At 42.6% G+C, this 22576-nt stretch overlaps 1 protein-coding gene across 2 annotated transcripts; it reads right to left on the bottom strand.

Moving 5' to 3' along the window:
* Positions 1-655: 655 nt before the first annotated feature.
* Positions 656-20626, bottom strand: ddhd1a (DDHD domain containing 1a). Of its 2 annotated transcripts, XM_084482388.1 has the most exons (14): positions 19404-20626; positions 18562-18738; positions 13814-13915; positions 10979-11107; positions 9980-10127; positions 8070-8179; positions 7633-7739; positions 7207-7469; positions 5970-6045; positions 5406-5555; positions 5039-5103; positions 4779-4948; positions 4376-4576; positions 656-4058 (listed from the first exon to the last, which is right to left on the bottom strand). In XM_084482388.1, the coding sequence occupies exons 1-14, from the start codon at positions 20212-20214 to the stop codon at positions 3865-3867; spliced, it is 2703 nt and encodes a 900-aa protein (XP_084338514.1). In that variant the 5' UTR covers positions 20215-20626; the 3' UTR covers positions 656-3864. The 2 variants fall into 2 exon arrangements, with proteins under 2 accessions (XP_084338514.1, XP_084338513.1); XM_084482387.1 differs by lacking the exon at positions 13814-13915.
* Positions 20627-22576: the final 1950 nt, after the last annotated feature.

The raw sequence follows: 22576 nt of genomic DNA, 5'->3' as shown, positions 1-22576 counted from the left end.
AAACCACAGTGAATCCTGTGTTTCTGTGCCCCGCTGTGGTGTCGACAGCACAGAGCTCCGGTACCGTTACAGGACAGCGGTGGTTTCTTTCAGCTTATATTGTATTCCAATTTTAGCGAAAAACACATAACATTAGCTTGAAAGATTTTTTTTTTAAGGATGCTTATCTTTGCGTGAATTTTGGGATGACTCGTCTACCAATGACTTCAAGTTGGTTGTGTTTTAACCGGTGATTGTTGCGCCAAACTGTTTACAAAGGGACACTTGCTTGCGACGCAGCAAGCGCCTGCTAGTTGACCTGGGCGGGACGATCAGTGCTTCCCCACGAGCTTAGTTCTGATTGGATCGCTTCCCAAATCGTCCCGCTTACATTTTCGTCTCGTTTTTATTCGTTAACGAAAGTGTCAAAAGATTTCGTCGTAGTTTTTTTTTTTAAATTTAGTTATCGTTTCGTTTTCGTCAGACTGTAGACCCCCCCCCCCCCCAATGTTTTCTCAATGGATCTCCACGAATCACACAAGTGGCCAATTTTGTTTAAAAAACCAGGCGAATTTCGCCGAAAGGTGACTAGTTTGCATGCCTGAAAAACCCATGAATGAAAACTAGGTCATTACTGCTCAAATAGAAAGAAGGTAACACATAGACATGATACGGAAAAAAAGTTTTAATAAAAAGAAATAAATACAATGCTTCTGATGGCAGTTTAAAATAAAACAGGCATTGGTTAGTGCACAGCTCTGGGCAGTTGGGAGGGGGGGCAAATCAGCCATATTTAAAAAAAAAGAAAAAACTGATTCAATTCTTGTTCTATAGCTTCATAGCATGTAGCTGTCCCAGTGAACTACAGATACCTATGACAACGGCCGATATCGGTTCTGGCCATGTCCCAACAGCAAAACAAAGACACCTCCTTCAATGCAATGAAATGCCCTTTAACCAAAAATAGAATTAGCAGAATCTTCCTACATAAATCCTCCCAATGTTCTAGTTGGCAGAATGTCACGACATGACAGAATGGCATTTCAAAAAGCCGGATACATTTGGTGGTGCTTTATGAAAATAAAACATAATTTAGTAAAAAAACGGAATGCTCTGTCGAGTTGGGTCTGTGGTCTTCTGTCAGGCCTTCCATCCATCAGGCTGTCCTTGGAAGCCGGCTAGGCACCACTTTTTTAACATGCAGAAGTTGACAGGGCAATTAATTATCCATGCGTTTTCACTAGAAATCCTTCGCACATTGAGGAGGGTGGAGTATTGAGCAAAAAGGACTGCTTTCTGTGAAGCAATAAGGGGAAATTGTCTCAAATCTACGAAAGCAGGTGATTCAAAACATGGGCCCTCTGTCAGTGCTTTGTTCCACAAATGAGTAAAAGAGCAAGTTAACAACAGACACCCTGTCTACCATTAGGCCTACTAAAGCAATTCTTTGCACTCCTTAAGTAGGTAATGGGTTTTGTCCAGTTGATGCAAACATATTCTGATTTTTCACGAAACGCATCGATGACAAGGCGAGTCCGATCTAGATTAGCGTAGATACAACAGGTCCTTAGATTATTTTTTTCACACATACATACATACACACACAGGCATGCATGCATCTACTACCCAACACTATTTGAGTGCTTCATGGCTGAAGAGAACCTATTATAGTGGAGGACTGGTCCTCCACACAGTAGCTTACACCACAGTCTGGACTATGACAATCGAGCGATGGGGACATGAACGCAACTTGATACTGAATACATTCCCGTAAACACAAAGTCTGACCTCATAGACTCCATCAGAGAACAATGTGAGGTTAGTCCCAGTTTCCAAGAACCAATTTCTATATCCCTATAAAGCGTTACATTGGAGGTGCATGGAAATAGTTTGGATTAGTCTCTTGTCAATCTTAAGGCAAGCTTTATAGAACTCCCATGTTTCCGTCAGTTATCAGGACAAATTACACATGGATTTGTCTGTTAATGCTTTCTAGTGCTGTTCTTATCAAGAAACTATCATCTTTTATGATGTAGGGAATAGGCCTGGGCAATAAAACAATAAATTATCGTATCGTGATAGACTTTTGATCAATATCAATATAAAACATGTTCAATATATATCGATAAGAGACTGGACCACCAAATCTCACAGCTGGGTTTGTTACACAAACACGGTTCCATAGTTATTTACAATATTTGAGTGTTTTTCATTGTTGCATCATCGACATTGGAGTATTTATCAATGAAGAACAGTGGAAGGTCATATTAAGTGAAATCCAGCATGGTAATTCCTAGTCTCTTTAGGTCATTAAAATGATCAATAGTTATCGATATCAAACAATATGATCAAGTTATATTGTGATACATCTTTCAGCCATATCGCCCAGGCCTAGTAGGGAATGCTGACAGTTCAAGATTGGGTCCCATATGAGTCTATGAGTATGGGGTCAGAGTAGCACAGCTTCAAATCATGCCTAATGTTAAAAGTCAAGTGTAACGATTGTATTTTCATGAAGCAGCAGTCACAATATTTGTGTAACTGAAAAAAAAAAAAAACCTTTGTGTACATGCAAACCATATTTTGCAACATATATACAGGTTAATATTCACAGCCGATTAAAATGTTGATTTAAAAAATAACTTTCTATTTAGAAAAAATACATGTTTTTCCAGAGGTCTCATGTCAATCATATACCGGTAACTGTAAACGCACGTCTGCAGAAAAGGTCTTCTGGTGATCTCATCAATAAATACTCTAGACTCAAGCTCTATATAATAAACACCTTTTCCAATAACTGAAAAGATGATTTTCCTAGTGTAAAAGCAAGCCAAGAGCTATTTGAACAACTTTGAATAATTGACATTTACATTTGATTTATACATTTTCTCTTAAATATTTAATCTTAAACAAATATAAATGTGCAAACCTAATCAAGGAGTCTCCATCGCTCTAGAGTGTGTGTGTGGGCACAGTTGTTAAAGCCACAGTAAGGCCAGTTAGACATAATAAAAAATGACCACAATAAAAGGGACTCATTCATTTGTCATAACCATCTCCATGTCAAAAGGAGATTAATGGTAAGGTTGTACTTCAAGATGTACTACTTTCTCTTGTCGACATCGACAACAAAAAAACAATTGAAATACAGAACAAAATATTCCAAGTCCAATCAATGGTCCGTCCAGTCAATGGTGCTTAAAAAATATTAAATGTTGTACTTGTGGGTTTGCTATTCTGCATTCAATGCTTCAAAACCTATGAACAAGGCCAACGTTTGGGTGTTGCTTCAGAAATAAGATATATAAAATGACATTTATGGCAGACTTCCTGTAACAGTGAAATATATTACTTCTTTACACAGACAGTAGAATTGTTCTATGAAATGCGGTCAAACAATATCAATGTTTGACTATAATAAATGCTGCCATTGTGCACTTTATGGAAAGTAAAAAACGTGACCAGTCTTTTTCTTCAAGGAGATGAGCGAGGGAGAGAAAGTGTGACAGAGACAGACAGACAGACGGACACAGACACAGAAACTTCAAGGTGGTGGAACCAACCTTACTAAGCTGCTATCATGTATATGCCATGTTCGCTATATAGTACAAGGGGGAGGGGGTGGGGGTGCGCTACTGGTCATAGTGGCACAAGATTTACCTCCTTAGGGGTTCTCAGTTCAATGGTGTCACCCTTGGGGTGAGAGCGATCCTGTAGCCATTAAATAAAGAACAAACAACGTTGGTGTGTGTGTTTGAGCGACGTTCTGACCCAGCTCCGGTTAAGGAACACGTGTGTTTAAAACAAGGAACAGAAGGTAAAAGAGACATAAACAGGATGGAGAAAGGGTGTGTGTAGTTCTGTCTGTGTGCACACGTGTGTGAGTTAGTCTTGCTCCAGGTCGTCTTTGGCGGCGGCTGCTGTAGCTGGCGTATCTTTCTGTCTGTATATGAAGGTCAGTAGGAAGAGCGCCACATCGTGGGAGATCCAGTAGCCCGTGTGCGAGGTCACCGCCGACCAATAGCGACTCTCCACCAGGCCCTCGGGCAGCTCAAAGTCGATGCGGCGCTCCAGCTCCACTGCAACACAACACACCACTGATCTGCCTCCTAGTACGCACACTCAATGCACACTTTATGCTTAAGATCCTTTCTTTTGTTTCAAAAACCGACATGACATTCATTGGTCAACACAGACATTGATACCGAAGCTACAAAAGGCCAATATAGATATTTTGCTATTCTGATTCCTCATCAACAGGTGTTTAACGTATAAATACCATAAATCGAAAAAAAGCACAAAAAAGTAGAAGCTAAGTTTATATAGATCCGGTATTAATATTGCTCTATCGATACAACACATTTAAAAATGCTGAAGTCAGTTGAGGTGAACATACGTGATGTGTCGGCGACGGCGGAGGGGGACTGGGCCATCGTGGAGAGGCTGTACGCCGATTGACTGTCGGCTTTCTTTGGCTCCTCCCCATCTGCGGTGGCTGCCCCTTCCTCCAATCCCAAAGATACAGAGGGCTGGCTGCTGGAGCGGGAGAACCGAGAGAAGAGGATGCCCCCGATGCCCTTGCCTATGCTGGCCGCACCTACACACAAGACAGACGAAGAAAGAGTGCGAGAGAGAGAGAGAGATGCATGAGAGATAAAAACTAACAGAAAATTTAAAAAAATCACAGCAAATATATTCCTTAGCCATAGAGCAATAAGTCGATGTGTACCACGGTACACATGTGAATTGACAACGACCCAGGCATTACGTGGACCAATGGGAGACTGAGGTGGCCTTACCCAGGAAGCCTGCCTTGCCCAGGTTGGTGATTGACTCCCCGTAGTGCCTGCGGACGAGGACAGGCGAGGTGCTGGGGCTCGGAATGCTCTCGGTGTCCGACGTCGGGTCTTTCACCGGTGTGAGGAACGTCGGCCGGATCTCGTCGTAGGGCGTGGGATTGGCGCTGCACCTGTTGTGGGCAATCAAAACAAAAGCGTGACTGCCGTGGTGTCGCGCTAGGTTGTAGACAAAAAGGTTGGAAATAGAGTGGATGTCTCACCAATGAATTTGAACGGGTGCAATGTTGCTGTAATGTTTGAGGATCAGAGGCTCCAGTCTGTAGGCCTGAAAAAAAAAAATGTACGTTTTTTTTTTTGTTTCAGGCCAAAACACACCACACAAAGCACTTCAACATATTTCCACATTTGTGCTGCACATGTGTCATACAGTTTGATGTTTTATCCGCTGGATATTATATTATGGGAAACACTTCAGTGTGTTTTTTTGCAGGCATTTGTTTAGAAATCCCTCATAAATATAACCCACTCAATGTGTGTAGCTAGTGTGTGCCAATGGAGCTAGAAAATAACAACTCAGTCTGTATGAGTGTGCAAGTTGTGGGGAGGATGGGGGGGGGGGGGACTGACCACGGGGTCGGTGGGGTGGAAGACGTTGAAGAGCCTGCGGCAGATGGAGGTGGGCAGGATGTGGTCCTGCTGGACGCTGGTGCCGGGCCGGATGCCCCTGAGGGCTAGGAACACGGCCAGTGGAGAGCCCATGCAGAAGAAGTTCTCCACCTGGGAGAGACGCGCACAAACCCCTGTGTTTATTAAATGATAAGCCAAGGGGAACAGCGCCATCTCTGGTGAAGCCCCGTTTATTATTGTTTATTGTTTAAAAGGATCCCCATTAGCTGTCACCAAAGTGGGACGAGCTAGTCTTCCTGGGGGACCCGTCACAGCGTCTGCTTTGCTTCAAGTCCATAGCTCGTATCCTATGAAGTATGGGATTTAAGTAGTGTTGGAAACTTGATTTGGAACCTTTTGTTAAACTAACAATATCGATTTTATTTAAGTTGTGATGATGAGGTGGCCCATTCTCTTGTCTTCATCAGCACAAACCCAGACAGCTCTGTACCAGTACTATATACTGTATATTATTTGTTTTAAAATACGTTTGTGGTTATTGTTCACATGTACATCGTCATGTACCTTAAATTTGAGCGCTGGAGCTGCTGATGGTTTCGAGGCCTCCAGGCCTCCGAGCCGACCTTCCAGTTCTCGTAATCTGCGGTGAGAAAGAAGAGAGTGCTCAATAACCCTCCTCAAACATGACAATATATTAGACTTCTGTGGTAATCTCGCTTGCCAAGTTAAGAAAACTGCTCGAGTTGCTTCCCGCAACACAATACACAATTAATAAATATGCATTTGTGTGTGATTTCGAAGGGTTTATTAATGAACTTCTTTGTACCTTCTATTAATAACAGGTTGGAAATTTAATAAACATGAATAGAACAGGTTGCAATGTTTTTTCCTTGTATGAATCATTTACTGACCATAGGGCTTGAGTGATTTCTCTTCTGGTAAATAGAGCTAGTCCTGCCGTGCAGTTTCATCAACCCTTTGCACAATGTTCAAACCAACTTTTTGCTTTGAGATATTTAGAAGTAGGTCTACTCTCATGCTATGGAAGCCATGCGTCTTTGAAACATTGAAGCCCTTCTGTAACCGAGTAAGACTCAGACCAATGGATATGAAAGCCACTGGCGTCTACGCAGCAATCCTACATGATATTGTAGTTTTGCTTTTGTGTTATTAATAATCAGTATCGGGCCTGATACTGTGTTCATGTACTCTTAAAACTTCTGATACAACCTAACCGATGCCACTTTACGCTACGTAACGTAACGTTGAAGAGCCAACGGTGAACCCAAAACGTTTATTTGGTTTTGCTTAAAACATGGTTATTTTTCCTATGTGATCATCAACATTGCTTTCAACACCCCCCTCTTACGCACTCAATGGATGTTGTACGTCCTGGCACTTAATGTACGCACTTATTCTATGTCGTACGTCCTTGCACCTTGGAACCTTGGCACTTGGTTCTATGAACATCCTTACTGTACCGACAGCGATATATTGTTTTCCTTCTGATAAATAAATCAACTTACTGTGAGTCGCCTTGGATAAAAGCATCTGCTAAATGCCCGAAATGTAACAAAGTTATTGATGCCATTTTATAACCCCAGTTTAGAGCAGAATATTATCTATTTCAGAGACTGTGCCAACGTCTTAACCAATTCAGCTTGTTCCGGCCCGCCATCTGTAACATGAAAGTATCCACTTCCACGTCATACTACAAAAAAAATCACATGCCACCTGGCTAGTAAACCACACACCCGCAAAACCAGTCAAACAGAAAGGGCCTGCTAGGCTGGCTTCTCACCTGGTCCTGGTGCTCTGCAGCTGCTCCAACAGGTCCTTCTCCTCGTAGGAGATCCAGCGCAGTGCCAGCTCCTCCTCCATGGCCTGGTGCTCCTGCAGGCAGAAGCGCACGGGGTCCCAGCCCGTCATGATGTCGAAGGCGATGACGCAGCCCAGCGAATGTGACACCATGGACACCTTGCCGCCCTTCTCCTCAAACTCGGGGTTCCGCGAGCAGAAGAGCGAGTAGAGTCTGTTCAGCTCCTGGGTCAGCCCTTTGGTGATCTGGACATAAAACGTAAACAGAAATTATAAAAAGAAAAGTACACGTGTGTGTGTGTGTGTGTGTGTGTGTGTGTGTGTGTGTGTGTGTGTGTGTGTGTGTGTGTGTGTGTGTGTGTGTGTGTGTGTGTGTGTGTGTGTGTGTGTGTGTGTGTGTGTCCGTCACCTCATCTCGGTACAGAGGGCTGGTGTAGTACATGATGTCCATAGCGCTGCTGTTGAGGAGGTCTCTGAGCCCTCTCACTTTATCGGGTGTGATCGAGTCCACGGTATCTAGAAACAGCACAAGGGGCAGTCCCTCAGTTCTCTATGCTACTATCTAACTGTACTCACAGAGTCAATGGTTAGAGATAAAAACACAAAATGAACGTGAAACGTTTTCTTTAAGTTGTTTTGGTGATATAGTTGATTAACATTCAATTGGTTAACTTAACAATACAATGAGCATACATGATTATGATATTATCAATGACTTATAATATATATAATAAGTAACTGATACAATAAAATTACATATATCACAACCTAAATAGTACATCATGAGTAATTAAAAAGATTGAGAAACGATAGATAGCACATTGGTTTTCGCGCACACACACTAACCTCCATCCAGTGCCAGTTTAGAGCGCCACTCCACAGGAAGGAACTCCACATGCTCTCCGTGGTTCTCTGAGAAATGTTTCTCCTCCATCTTCCTTACTGCCTCCCTCAGCCTGTACATACACACAGACAAGTAGGTAAATAAGAGTCACTACAAGTCAACAACAACACTTATCATTCACTTAGCATGTAGATATTATGACCAAAGGTCTCATAGGCGCTCATTGAAATGGGATCCTACTGCAGGTTCTACCTTTTGAGTCAAGGTGACATCATGCTAGAGAATAAATAGTCAGTGCCATCAACATTGGCAGTCTACACCGATATACTGTCATGTGTTTAGAGGGGGGGGAGGAGGGGGGCTCTATATTAATGCATTACAAGCATGGTGATGGCTATGCTGCTGTAGGTCCAGTATGGGGCAGTGTAGCCTTAGAACCTGCAGTGCATGAGAGAGAGTAAGAGCGAGGGAGTAAGAGCGAGATAGATAAAGAGAGAGAGACACAGACAGCTGAAAATGGATGGAAAGAATGCCTTTAAAGTGCAACTGGTTGGACAGCATTGTCTGGAGCCTGGACTGATAGCACTAAATGACACAGATAGCTGAAAATTGATGGAAAGAACGCCTTTAAAGTTCAACTGTTTGGACAGCATTGTCCGGAGCCTAGACTGATAGCACTAAATGACGGTACGTAGTGAAAGTGCTTAAAGGCTATGAATATTCAGTACAACATCAAAAGCCTCTATGCACAGCTCCCAAAGTAGGGTTCCACTAGCATTTAGGGTTAGTAAAAAACAATTGTTATGAGGGTAACCTAGCAATGTTGGGATATGATTAGGAAATCTATTCAAGACATTAGTAAGCAAGCAATGGCATACAGATCATTAAAAGTAAAGATAAAAGTTGCTAGAATTAAAAAGGCCTGATCTTTCTTCTTTAGGCCTCTGAGAACGGCTCGGAGACTGTAATCCACAGGGGGTGGGAGCCAGGCTTAGAGGTGAGGTCAGCCTGCCTTGATCTACTTTACCTGCTTAGCCAAGCTAAGTTGAGGGCAAAGGAATGCCGCTTGGCTCATAGCACAGAGACACACATGCCTCTGCTCCCTGCGTTCTCCCACAACTACCTCTAGTGGACCCGAAACAGCGCTGTTGTGCAACTAAAGACAGCCAGTTATAGTCCTACTCTGCCAGATATAGGCTGTAGGCTGTTGTGAACAGTCAGATCCTGATGTCGCCGTGTTGTTAAGAGGCAGGGTGCACGTGATGTCCGACACCGATTCACTCAACTGTTAATGCAGAAGGAGTCATGTGTCTTTGCTGTTCTTACAAGTGTTTGAGATAGTCCTGAAAATGTATTCGACAACCTGAGACTATTGCTGTTGCTATTTCCATTTTGTTAGCTGTCACGCCAATGTGGGCATTTGGTCTGTATTGACTGAGTGAGTATAGCTCACTTGATTGAGTATAGCTTCTAGCAAAACAAATTGGCATCTGTGATGCACAGGATCAGACACGTCACATGCGATGGGATGTGCACATCATCTCCTCCTCTGCTAGATGTGTTTACACAAAAAGCAGTGCTCTACATGGCATGACATGGTTGACTTGATTGACGTCATACAGGTTAGCCTCTGAAGGACACCATCTCATTTTTCAATCGTGTTGCTTTGCCCTAAAAAAGATTCCTGCAATGGTTTCCAGTTTGATTCCAGTCAAATTGGCCATTTTGAAGCCATTGTTCATATGATACGGCTTCAGTAGGAGCGGGACAGACCATGTAGGGGAATAGGGCATCTTGCTCAAAGATGCCTACCGGTTAGGCTACAGACACTCTGGATGGAAACCAGAAACCTTTGGCGGGGCATAGCTCAACCCTGAGCCACTGCATTACACCATCCGATTCTCCCACTTACATTCCAGTGTTCTTGATGATGCGGCCCTGGTCCATCTTCTGCCCGATGCCGTGGACAACAAAGACCACATGAGTAGTCTGGGGGGGCCGGTCTTCAAGGGAGGCCTCCTCCACATAGCCGCGATGGAGCCGCGTCCCACTGCTAGAGGCTGGGGCCAAACATCACAAGTTCATCTGATTTATTTGGAGGCCACACACTGTGTGTGGTTTATTTCAATCAAATGATTGTAGTTTCACCAGCGACTGATAAACAACACACATTGTTAAGCTTCTTGTAGCATTAAACATATTGAAGACGGATTATGAAGAATTTATAGGTCATTTTGTGTCTGAGTAACATGCTCTGCTGGGATCAAACAGGTCAGCAGGTTGGGACAAAGCGCCCTGCTGCGAGTGTGGCCAGTTGCAGTATGTAGTGCAACAGCTGTACTGTACCTAGAAGCCTATGTGTGTGTGCCTTATTTAGATATTCAGCTTCAGTCCAGTCATGTGCTGCGTGCTAGAGTGGTGGGAGCCAATGGGATTGCTGTGTGGACACCACTAAGGAGATTTGCCTCCACAGACCATGTGTGTCGGGGGGGGGGGGGGGGGTTGTCTCTCTAAATCTGAGAGGAGGAGGACAGGAATGTGCTACAGGGCTGGAAGGCTGGCGATAACATCAATGCAGATCCATGCATATCATAGCATCCGACCTGGGCTCTAACAGAAATTGTGATGTATTAAATAGCTTCTGGCTGATTGCTCCAAAAAACAACAGATTAATGGGTTGCAATTGACTGGGCTAATCTATTAAAAAAACTGGATTATACTGCAACAGCATTAAATCACTAAAAAAGGATAGCAATTTCACCCTAAAACAATTTGTTGGTTATGAAACAGCTACAGGATGAACTGTACCCATGTAGCAATACTGGTACTGCCCTGACAAACACGAAAAGCAACATTTTAAAACCCAAGAAGTTCTGCTGTAGGTGAGCAGAAGCGTAGGCAGAATTCTGACCTTTGGAGAAGCCCAGCTTCTGTGTAACAGAGCGCGCGATTTTGGAGGTGGTGGCGTCACTGTAGAGGTAGACCTCATCCACGCTGTGCCAGTCCACGTGGGTGCGACTCAGCTTCAAACTGTGGACTGCTGCAATGGCCCGGCCAAACGGGGACAAACACACACAAGGGGAAATGAACAGGGAGAGCAATGCGTGGGTATAAATAGACAATGATTATTTAAAAAAAAAAGAAAAATTCAGAGGGAACAAAAATAACAGGAGTATGCGAGGAACGGAGGTTTGACATGAGGGGATGGTAGAAAATAGAGACAGGAGGATAGAAAACACAACCACAGTTAAGATCTTAACAGCAGTACAACACCACCCTAAAAATAGCACGATCAAATCGTCTAGAAGGACATTGATCTGCAGCATCATGGGGAAGCACACCACGTCAGCACACCATATTTCTGCCTATTTCAGCTCTTTCTTGCTCATAGTGCAGTGTCATTTTGTGTGCACGGCAGTAGCCACATTTCCTTGTCTCTCAGACAGGCTTATTTCAATTGAAGACACTGGGACTAGAGCAAGTAAGAGCAGAGATATGGCTAAGAGGAGACCCATTGTTTTTATTTTTAATGGAAGGAATATGAAAGTGTTTGATTAAAAAAAAAAATAGATTTAGGAAGACTGAGGAACGACCCCTTGTGGCATGTCCTTAGAATCCCCTTTAGGTGTGCCGCTGAGCCAAGAAACACTGGGAAGGCTGAGTGAAAGACTGACACATCGGGCCAAGGTCCAAACATAAGTCCAGTTGGAATTAAACAGTTTTTTTTATAAAATACTTTACAGAATATAGCATGGTTCTTTGAGGAATGTTCCAGATTACCTTGTAGATAACAAACCAGTTGGAATATTAAGATGGCCATGGTCAGCAGTCACAGGATAAGTGCCATTGCTGATCCGGTCATTAGAGATTCCAAGCCAACATGTATTTGTGGCCCACGAGGGTGCCTTCTTAATGCAGTATTGCTTCCCATTGGGTTATCATTCTGCTAAATGAGGAGATATCCCTGTCGGGTATATCTATTAAACAAATATTTAAAAGTAGCCAAATATGAAATTGAAAAAAAGACAAAAGAAGTCAGAGACTGAGGCAGAGACTGAGTCAGAGAGAGTGAGGCCTTTAAAAAAGCAAAAAGGGATGAGTCCCACTCAGTTTGTCGTGGCTTCCAATCCTCCGTTATTAGATTATTTGAGAGATCTATGAGAGGTCGGAGGCCATAATCAGTGCCTCTATGTTTGGACCTGAGAGAAAAACTATTGACATGGGAGACATGGGAGTCATGGAGCCAAAACGTTGAGCTTTACATGTCGTGTTTTGACAGGATAACAGGACGTCTTTGTCCAAGAGCACCAATAATAATCCAGCCATCTAAATTATAGATGTGGACCTGATGGGGTAGATGGACGGTAATGTAGCAGGCAAGAGTGACAGATGCTAAAGAGGATGTTCAAAGATTTGTCCCGTTTACATTGAAAAGGAAAATAAAAAGGGCAAGGGTGTGGTAGGAAGGCTGATTTAAATGTATGTGAAGGTTCTCCGACAGTCACACCTTGGAAAGCTTATAAAGAGTACTAGGGGTGGGATACAGGATTCTAACACTAATCCCTCACAGCAATGGAAGGATAGGTATAACATCTATGTGAAAGAGATGGAAAGCGAACAAGATAAGACAGAAAGAATAGGTTATAGGTTATAGGAATAGGTTTCTGAGCTACAGAAAGAGGCAGAAGAAAAGAGTGTGCCTTGATTTGTTCCTACTCGATTGGCGTAAGAACAAATGAGGAGCAAAGCTACTTTCTGGCATCTGGGGAGTAACTCTGACTACCGTTATGATAATGAGTTGAGTGCTTACAGTTCAAGAAACCGCTTCAGTGGCAACAGCCTGCATTTAATTTGTCTTCACTTTAACTGGCCAAGCCATAGAAAGTCTCAGCCACACTATAAATACACATTTCATACAGACTTAATACAGGGAGTTCTATGTTGGTAACGGTGTGGCAACTGGCAAGTCTATCCAAGTCGATGCATGAGCAGCATGGAAACTAGATTTTTGGTCAATACCCCCACTCTGATTTTCTACAGTAATGCTAGGCTAGAACTTAGTGAAACCGAGCAGTTTAGTTGAGGTTCAATGCACCCACAACTAGGGCAGTTCTGGAACTCAAAGAAGCCAGCACTACACAGCGGTGCATTATGGCCCTCAATGGCTCCTCTGTTTAGTGACCTCAGACTAGCCATCCTCCACAGAAAGCTTTGTTCAGAGCCCTCAGAGCCAGAGTGAGGGGGTAGTTCATTAATGACTGTGACTGTGTGTTAGGAGATAGGAGTGAGGAGAAAATAGCGAGTCAGGGACGAGAGAGGGCAGAAGAGCTTAAACAGACACCACGCATGGTGGCTTTATGGGAACAGGCTGGTTGAGATATGATCCATCTTTGGATGGGGTTAATTTAAAGTTCAAGTCAGAATGACTGTACAATCAGAGTATTCATCTTCACTTCCCTATCTTTTCACTGCAGCTTGAATACAAAACACTGTTGGTTTCCACAAAAAGAAAGTAGCAGCACTTAACTCTGGGTCACAGCAGAGTCAGAGGTACTTGCATGAGGGCTAGGTTCAGGCTCACAAGGGGAGGTGGGATAGGAGTTGAATGTGTTGTCATCATAGAAATACACCTCAGATTGAAGGGGAGAGGTATGTCAAGAGATGCTAGAAACTACAGGGGAGAGAGCGGGCATAGGCTGTGAGCACTACTGTAGAAGAAAAATAAGAAATTGGGGTTTTACCGTACCTTGGCAGCGTTTGCGTTTGTGACATGTGGTTTTAGCACAGGTCTGATATCCGCTCCATTTGAACAGAAAGGGGAGGTAGAAGGGGGGCAGGTGGGAAAGAACTAACAACCAAGAGAAAGTGATTAATATGCCCGGCCTTGGGGTAATCACACAGACTACCTCTACTGTCACCACTTTTGGACAAGGGCATCGGTCAAGTAGGGACGCTATCAGACAGGGACCTCTCTGGATGGCAGCAGATGCTGCCAGCTAGGGCAGTACATCATGGCCTTTTATATCCAATTCCACTGGACAAGGAATTAGCAATAAAAGGCTGAGGTCAAATATATAGGGGAAACCCGATATGGGACTTTACTTGAAAGATGCCAGAGATGACTGATGATGGGTTCAACATTACACAAAAAAACATTGACAGATGCCGTTGCCTTAAAATTGTGAAGGTTTCCGAAGGAATTTTGATTTGATTCTACTTACCGGAACACATAGACTTGTGATCAAATATTCTAAATCAAAGTACAACAAAGAATACATCCTCAGCAAGGCATAATTTTGCATGGCTGCAAATGATCACAAACATGACTATCAGACAGTGACAGAATAATATCATGGTACTTTGTTCAGTACCGTGTCCTGTCTCTTTATGTCAATAAAGTTAATATAATAAGTAAATGGTATGTATCCTTATCAACAGATCCATGGGAGAGTAGTATGCATTGTCAAAAGCATTTATATAGCAAAAAAGACCAAAGATAATGAAATCAACAGAATACAACAACTAAAATGAGCAGTGTAATAATTGTTCTAATATTTTCACAAAAACCAACTTCAACTGTGTCGAACTAACCATTCAAGTTATTTACCAGGAACACCAACATGTCCACATATTAGTAAGTCAGAGGGGAACATGGCATTAAAACAACAGAGCACAAAACTTAATACAAATAATTGTGTGAAAAGATTAAGGTTTACGTGGTTGGATGTACTATTATTAAAGTAAAGTCACTTTTCAATCAATAAGACAATTAATGGTAATTAAAAAGGCAATGCCAGTGTTTAACAGTCAAATTGATAGAGCAAATCCAAGGCTTGACATGGTGGAATCTAATTAATAATGCTCAGGGAGAGGAGAGCTGAGGTCACTAGCGGCGTACTAAAAGCTTGGATAACATTGAGGTCCATCTGTGCAGGACAACAGAGGAATCTATCCACAAACCATTCCCTACATTAGCTTGAAGTAGGTGGATTAGAGGGATAAAATGTACCATTAATGTACCATTAACCAGTGTTACTAATGACCTACTTAAAATACTAGTATGACTGCCTTGTCAAAGCATCGCTCTTGACAATTATTTGAACTCCAACAAGCAGCCTCAAGGCCAATGGTAAGCAGCACAACATCATAACAAGAATGATGACCTAAATTAACCTAACCTTGAGCTTATGTTTGCAGCCAGCTGCTGTGGCCATCAGTCAGAAAACGTTGTGTGAACGGACATCCGCTGGTTTGACTTATTTTTCATTTGTGTCTTTTATGCCCCATGTGTTGATGCATGACATGTTATGATGCCCATTCTGTTAGGCACAACATATATTTAACAGCCCCATATCTCAGTCAGGTGGAGTCCCAGGACCATGCCTAGACCTACATAGTCCCAGTCTACGCATGCAAATCCTTGCTGCAATTGAAAGGAAAATGCAGATATTCCTAAAACCTATTTGAATGTGTGCTTTAACCTACCCAAAATAATAGCTTGTGAAACCTTACAAACTTGAGTAACTAAAGATACTGAATTAATTAAAATATAATTTTTTTGGATAGAATAAACAGCCTGTGTGTGTCCTAGAATATCTCAGTTATTCAGACGAAACTAGTGCATCCACCCAATAATCACTTGAATACTAAAGGATCAATAGGCTATATGCACGCAATACTTCCGCATTGGCAATACTTCCGCATTGGCAATACTTCCACATTCTACAAATCCGGTGTTACACTAATTTCTGCGACCCACCGAAAAGTGTGACCCAAGGCGGCGCTGTTTATTTTTTAAACATGCACGAGTTTGAAGCATAGACAGGCATGAAGTCATTCACGTGCGGAATTTGAATCGTCATCCGTTTTTTTTGCCCAGTTTTGTGAAACCGGGCAATAGATCCATAGTATGGGTCTGTAAAATGCTAATCAAATCAAATCAGGGTGTCGATGACGATACAAATGTTAAGTTCATGGATGTTTCCGCACGTGAACAACTTCATGCCTGTCTACGCTTCAAACTTGTGCATGTTTAAGAAAATGTTCAACAGCGCCCCCTTGGGTCACACTTTTCGGTGGGTCGCAGAATTCAGTTTAACACTATAATATACTATCAGGGTACTACTACTTTATTAGCAAGCCTACTACGTTGGTATCACCCTGGCAACCAAGCCTTACGTCTTGTGCATTAACCTCACACGTCCAAACTAAACTTTATCACCTGGAAACGAAATCCACGCCTACTTGTTTTTCAAGTCGTAAATAATGGAACAAATACAGTACGGATTTGTAGAAGCATTCTGAGACCATTGCGGAAGTGTTGCGTGCATAGAGCCCATTCCTTTTCAGCGCCAAACCAACACTGACGAACCAAAAGTAAACGTTTGTCATCATGAGGTTATGTGAAAAGGGAAAAACTCACTTCCTCCATTTCATCTCTATGAATCTGTGATTACGTTAACCAGGACTGACACGACACTCAAAGCGGAATCCATAATTCAATCAGTCCTCGACACTAGACAAAAACACTAATGTTGTTGTTGGTGTTTTTTTAGCTTCAGTTGCAGAGATATGTGACGGGAGCACAACTCTCTTGCTAGGTGTTTACCATCTGGGATGAGCATTAACATTATTGCTCCGAAAAGTCCCCTCAAATTTCACAGACTGGTGTAAAAAGCTAGCCGTGATGAGCCGAGCGTGTCATGGTTGGAGACATACCAAGATTATAATCTCATCCTCAACAGAGAAATTGTTAGAAAAATGTATGCAGTGCTAAAAATTAGGTACATTTTGCAACAAAAGAAACATCTTTTTATAAGCTTAATATAACCCATGTCAATAAGCTTTTTTATAAGCTTAGATGAATCAGTAGAGGTAATTTGGGGTAATGATCCAATACTATATCACATATTTGAAGCCAATAGTATGATAGCACGTCCTCCCAACAATCATAACAGAATATTATTTTTGTAAGCCTAAATTATTTATCCTCCTCACCAAGAACAAGGTTGGATGCTACCAACCAGTTGCAGAGGTAAGGCAGCAGTGAAAGCCCATAGCTTAAGCTTCCATCAACCCATTAAAGTCTGCAATGTCAAGGTAGATGTTCGGACCACATAGCGCTCTGCTGTTAATCAAAGGGAACTTAACATGTCAAAAACAGAAGTGACTGGCAAAACCATGACTTCAGCTTGACGGTGAGTAATTCCCTGACTGAATAATGGCTTTGGTAAAAGTGTGTGTGGGGGGGGTGCTAATGTATCCATTGAGTGCTAGGGTCATCCCGGGCTCAAGTTACTTAGATGTTGTTCTCCTAATGGCTGCGAGAGGCGTTTTGCAAAGAGACTGGTGGTCTCAACTGTTCAATTCCTACCACTGGTGACCACTGGGTCTTATGTGGCTGACAGTGTCTTACAATAAACACAACCTTAAATTCATGCCTCATTACAGGCACAATATATCAAAAGTGTCATGCATGTGTGCGCGTCATGTATAAGTGACCTCCATGTCCATCCAAATCAAATGCCTAGGGTGAGGGATGTTACTGTCCCCAGGGCAAAAAGCTATGGAGTACATACAAGACACCGGGCCCACATAGGCCATGAATGGCTAACCTAGTCAATCCAACCTCCAGTGCACTGGCCTGCTGATTGCTTTATTTATGAGGCCCAGTAGCATCTGAGAAGGGGCAGAAGAACGTCCACACAGGTCAGCTGTTCTTGCAATGTACTTTGCAGCAGAGACGGGTCGATTCCAAAAAGGGGCTTATGGTTTATTAATAAATGGAGCATAGATTGGCTTAGGTCATGAGTTTTTATTTCAGTGGTAAATTTGTATGTGAATTAAGTGAAAAAGTGTCTAATGCATAAGTGGCTATTTCAATAGGACTGAATTGCAATGTGTATATTGCAGTATACAGTACATACAGATCTATCCGGAATATTATAATATGTCACACACACAAACATTTTCCTAATCTTTTAATAAAGCTTTATCCCTGCCTGCATTTTTCATTAATTCAACAGAGATGGAGAGAACAAAAACGTTGGGTAAGGTGGTTATGGCTGCATCAGCATTTGAGATTAGGCTTGCGTCACAAAATGTTGGCGCACACGCACTCACTGAATACATACACCTGCTCCATTCACTCTCCTTCCTAAGAGCAGCAGGCATAGCTGCCACATATTGTGCCTAAATCACAAATGCGTCATAAGACAAGCTGTAGAATAGACCTGAAGGGGAATGGCTAGCAACTTCTAAAATAGCAACTCTAAATTTACCTGTATGGCTCTGTCTATGATACAACCAACTCTATTAAAATGAGAGCATTGTTTACACCAAAATCTTGACAACCAACAAGTTGACATTTTGATTATTAGCATTTCTTAATATTAAGTTAGTTAAAACAAGTTCAAAGCTTGTTGTGTTAATCAGTCATTATTGTGCACTTGATTCCATTCATATAACTCTTGCCCAGCATTCCCTGAAACTCACCATCTTTGCTGTCGACGGTCCTTGCCACTACGTCTGACTCAAAGTTGTCCTGCATTTGTTGACCCCGGAAACGAGTCAGGTGCTCCTGCTCGATGAGGTCACTCTCCTCCTCCTCCAATGGGAGCCAGGTACCATCGATGAACCACTGGGCCCGCATCACAGGGATGCAGTCCTGCTCTTTATGTCAGGAAAACAAAATGAGGAGTGCAGGGGATTATTATGGGATACCTGGAAATCTCGAGTGTGCTTGACACAGGCCACATTTCTTTCATCCATCTTGACTGGCATAATTAACCAATCCTCTAGCGGTGGCCCATAGAATAATTAAAGATGAATACATAAGGGACTCTCGTTTTAAATAAAGGCCAGGTTATAAAAATCCTTATGTGAGGTATTGGGTAAAGAGTTGAAAGGGAAAACCATATAGGACTTTTTTTTATACATAGATTGTATTTTGAGAAAGAGTTATGTAATCATACAACTGTCCAAAGACTGTCCTGCTTAAAAGCTGAGTATTTAATTAGACAAAAAAGCCTCATATCAACTGCTACAGACTTCCAAAATCAGCCTGAAGATTGGGGTGGCCAAATTGTCTCATGTTGTTACATTGGCAAGACATCCGCCAGTTAACAATGAAGTATCCTTCTCAGGGAGGTCAGGTTTTCAAAGCCTCTATGGTAACCAACCAACCAAACCCACTGTTGGTTACTTCACCTCGAATTAATTAATTAACAGCAGCACATATCAACTAGCTAAGCTGAGTGAATCCCTGAAAATATGAAGGTTTTAAACAGGTTTGAAAACACACTGCTTATTAGATGTAGAAATCCTATTATACGTACGATTCCAGTAAACAGGATAACATTCTCGTTGTTTGGCGTCCACCTCGTACAGCCCTCCCCGAACACACACATGTTCCACTTGACACTTGATGTCGTCTGGGTCCCTCGCTTCCGAAGACCCGGCAGGTGAATCGAGCAATCCCCGGTCCACCTGCACACTGCTGGTTCTATTATCAACAGTAACCGGCCCACTCGGGCCCATTCCTTCCAAACCATTCGCCCGCTCTCCCTCTCCTCCACTCCCGTTGTGTTTTGAGTTCACAGTGTTTAGCTCGCAGGATTTACGAAACGAAAGTTCTATTTTGAGCGAGTCGTGTCCGACGAAAGGTTTCCACGTTTTCTTGTCTTCTTTATAAAACCACCTCACCTCTTCGGGTCCAAGTTCATCCACCACCTCATTATACCGCTGCCTTGAACTGTTGGACCTGGTCCTTTTTCGACTCCCGTACATTGGACCCTCGTTGGCGACGTCAGTGTCATTGTAATCCAACGAATTCGTATGAAAATAAGACGAAGCTGAACCCCGACTAGGGAATTCTGCAGGGAAAGCACTACTGAGGCCTAACAAACCACCCGGAGTGGCGAGAGGTCGGCCGTGTAGACGGGGCAGGTGTCCATCCAGCCCCGATTGGACAGAGGGCATTGCAGATTGTGTCGCTTCACCCATCGTCTTGTCATAAAAACACATGTACACATCATCATCCCATTCGTCGTTATGGTTGCAGTTGACATCGGCTAATCTAACTCTGTTATCGGCGCTCAAGGCAGAGCTTAATGGGGACGTCTTGTTTGAAATATTAAAACTATTCATAACTATTCGAGAAACGCTGAACTACGCTTCTCGGTTACGGCGACCGTGAAACTGATTGTTGCTCAATTCCGAAAATAATAATTACGAATTGTCGATTTTGATTAGCAGTAATACGGAACCCGAATTCAAACTAGTTTCCAATCTCCTGTCAACGGAACGAGTCGTTAGCCGCTAGCTACCTAGCTACGGGGTCTTGTTTAGAGTTGAGACTGCACTCGTTAACCGCAGGCTAGCTAAGGAATTACAATGAAACCAGGAAACCATGTCCTTCTTGGCCCTTTTCATCTGAAATGCCTGTGTCCAGACAACGTCCCAAGTCAGAAGATGAACAGAGACTAGCTTTACATGAGCTTGGTATGCAAAGCTGTAGTGACCATGGTCCCTCTCTTCTTCCTGTCGGTGGAATCTCAGGTCCTCCCAGTTTGTAAATAACTCACCGGCTGGCTATTGAAAAGGCTAGAGCGCGCATCACTTGACAGCTGACGCAGAGATCACAAGATCCCTACGGGGACGCGCACGTAGAAATGTCTCGAACACAATGGAAACCTTTTTTTTTTTTTTTTTTTTTACGTTCTGCCTTTTCAAAGTGTACTTGTACTTTTGACCAATAGATGGCGACCCCGACCAACATTTAAATTGTATTATTATTATTCATTTTATTTTATCTGTTTATATTTTTTATTTTCTGTAGTTTTTTTTAATCTTAAACTACATTTGTCTAATCCTTCATAATTATTTTTAATTCGTTTATTTGTAAGACTGCTTTGACAATGTCAATGTTATAGTATGGCAAGGAAACTGGTATATTGCCTGGGTATATGCTCTAAAGTTGTTGTTATACTTTGATTGTACCACAAGATGACGCACCACTCCATTAGATAAATCATCAAGCACTAGCGATCAAGCAAAGGCCCTATTTCACAACAAATCAACGAAATTATTCACTGTTCCAACGATAGGTTTTATTCTCGAATATAGGCCTACACTATATTGTACATCTCAACATGAGTATAATACTGTGCTAACAATACAATAAAGACATATGGTGCAGTAATACTGACAACACAATAAAGGCTTATATAGTGTAGCCTATTTGTCATTGATCCGTTTTTATATTTCACGTACACATGACCGTCTGTTTGGTCCAATTGGGTCCACTTGCCAGTCAACTTAATACTTTTAAGTATTAGTTTTACGAGTTAATCACACGAGTAATCACATTGTAAAATCATTCGTGTTGTCTTTATTCAAATTCGCAATTTACGTGTTAAAGTCCTTGTTAATGTTTATACGTGTGCTTGTGTATGAACATTTGCATGAGTGCGTGGATGTGTCGTGCTGTCTGTTTACAAGTGCGTGTGTTTACATAATGAGTGTTTTGTGTTGTGCTATTTGTGTGCGTACTTCTGGTTCAGGTGATCCTGGGGCACCGGTGTGGTTTGTGTGGAGGGAAAAAGACGGAGAGAGACGGGGTGAGGAGGCCTATGGGTTGTTGGTGGGGGGCAGAGAGGCCATTGCAGCTGTATTTGGAATAAACAGACATTACCCTGCTGTGCTCTAATTTACCGCAGAGTGGGAATAAAACTGTAAAACAAAGCCCCGCCCCCTTTCAATCCACTTTTCCAAGTGCACGGACCTCGCTATAAAACAAATGGACAATGATTGTTGTTAAAGTGGGACACATATTCGTCACCAACAAACAGAACGCACAACCAATTACGGATCGTTGTGTTGCATTTTCCAGGCACAGTTTGATGTTGTGCGTCTGGAGGTCGTTGGTTGGCATACAGCCCTTACAGATGTTGGCCTTTAGAGTGTGCTGCACTACCACCACCACACACACACATAAACATCTACCGTCCCTCCGTTCAAGATTATAGTCTTTAGAGATCATGCTGAAATCCATTATTCGAGTGTACAGCCAATTCGCAACACAGTTAGATGCACTGAGTCCGACCAGAATAATGACTGGGGTCTAAAATAAAATGAGATGCCTTCAGGATCTCTTTCTTTCTGCAGGCTTACGGATGACATGTGGCTTTTATATAAGAATTAGTAAAATTCCTCATTTTTGGCAGTCAGGCAGCCATACTGCAACAGGTTGGCCTCTCTCGCTCGCTCTCTCTCTCTCTCTCTCTCTCTCTCTCTCTCTCTCTCTCTCTCTCTCTCTCTCTCTCTCTCGCTCTCTCTCGCTCTCTCTCTATCTCTTCTGCTGGAGTTTTGCAACCACTCGGCCCACCACCTGGATGAGTAGATGACAAACAAACTGCACATTTTCTTTCCAGTAACTGACCAAATAGATATTTATAACCAGCTGGTCACCTCCTTCTCCTCCCACAGCTTCACCACCTCCTCCTTCTCC

Source organism: Micromesistius poutassou (genome assembly GCF_964030765.1).
Source record: "Micromesistius poutassou genome assembly, chromosome: 17".
NCBI lineage: Eukaryota > Metazoa > Chordata > Actinopteri > Gadiformes > Gadidae > Micromesistius > Micromesistius poutassou.
This window is presented reverse-complemented; position numbering and strand designations above follow the sequence as displayed.

Coding starts and splice junctions, on each gene's coding strand:
- ddhd1a (XM_084482388.1), bottom strand. CDS start 20,214: ATGAATAGTTTTAATATTTCAAACAAGACGTCCCCATTAAGCTCTGCC. Junction 18,739..19,403: donor TTATCCTGTTTACTGGAATC/GTACGTATAATA, acceptor CCTGACATAAAG/AGCAGGACTGCATCCCTGTG. Junction 7,740..8,069: donor TAAACTGGCACTGGATGGAG/GTTAGTGTGTGT, acceptor TGCTGTTTCTAG/ATACCGTGGACTCGATCACA.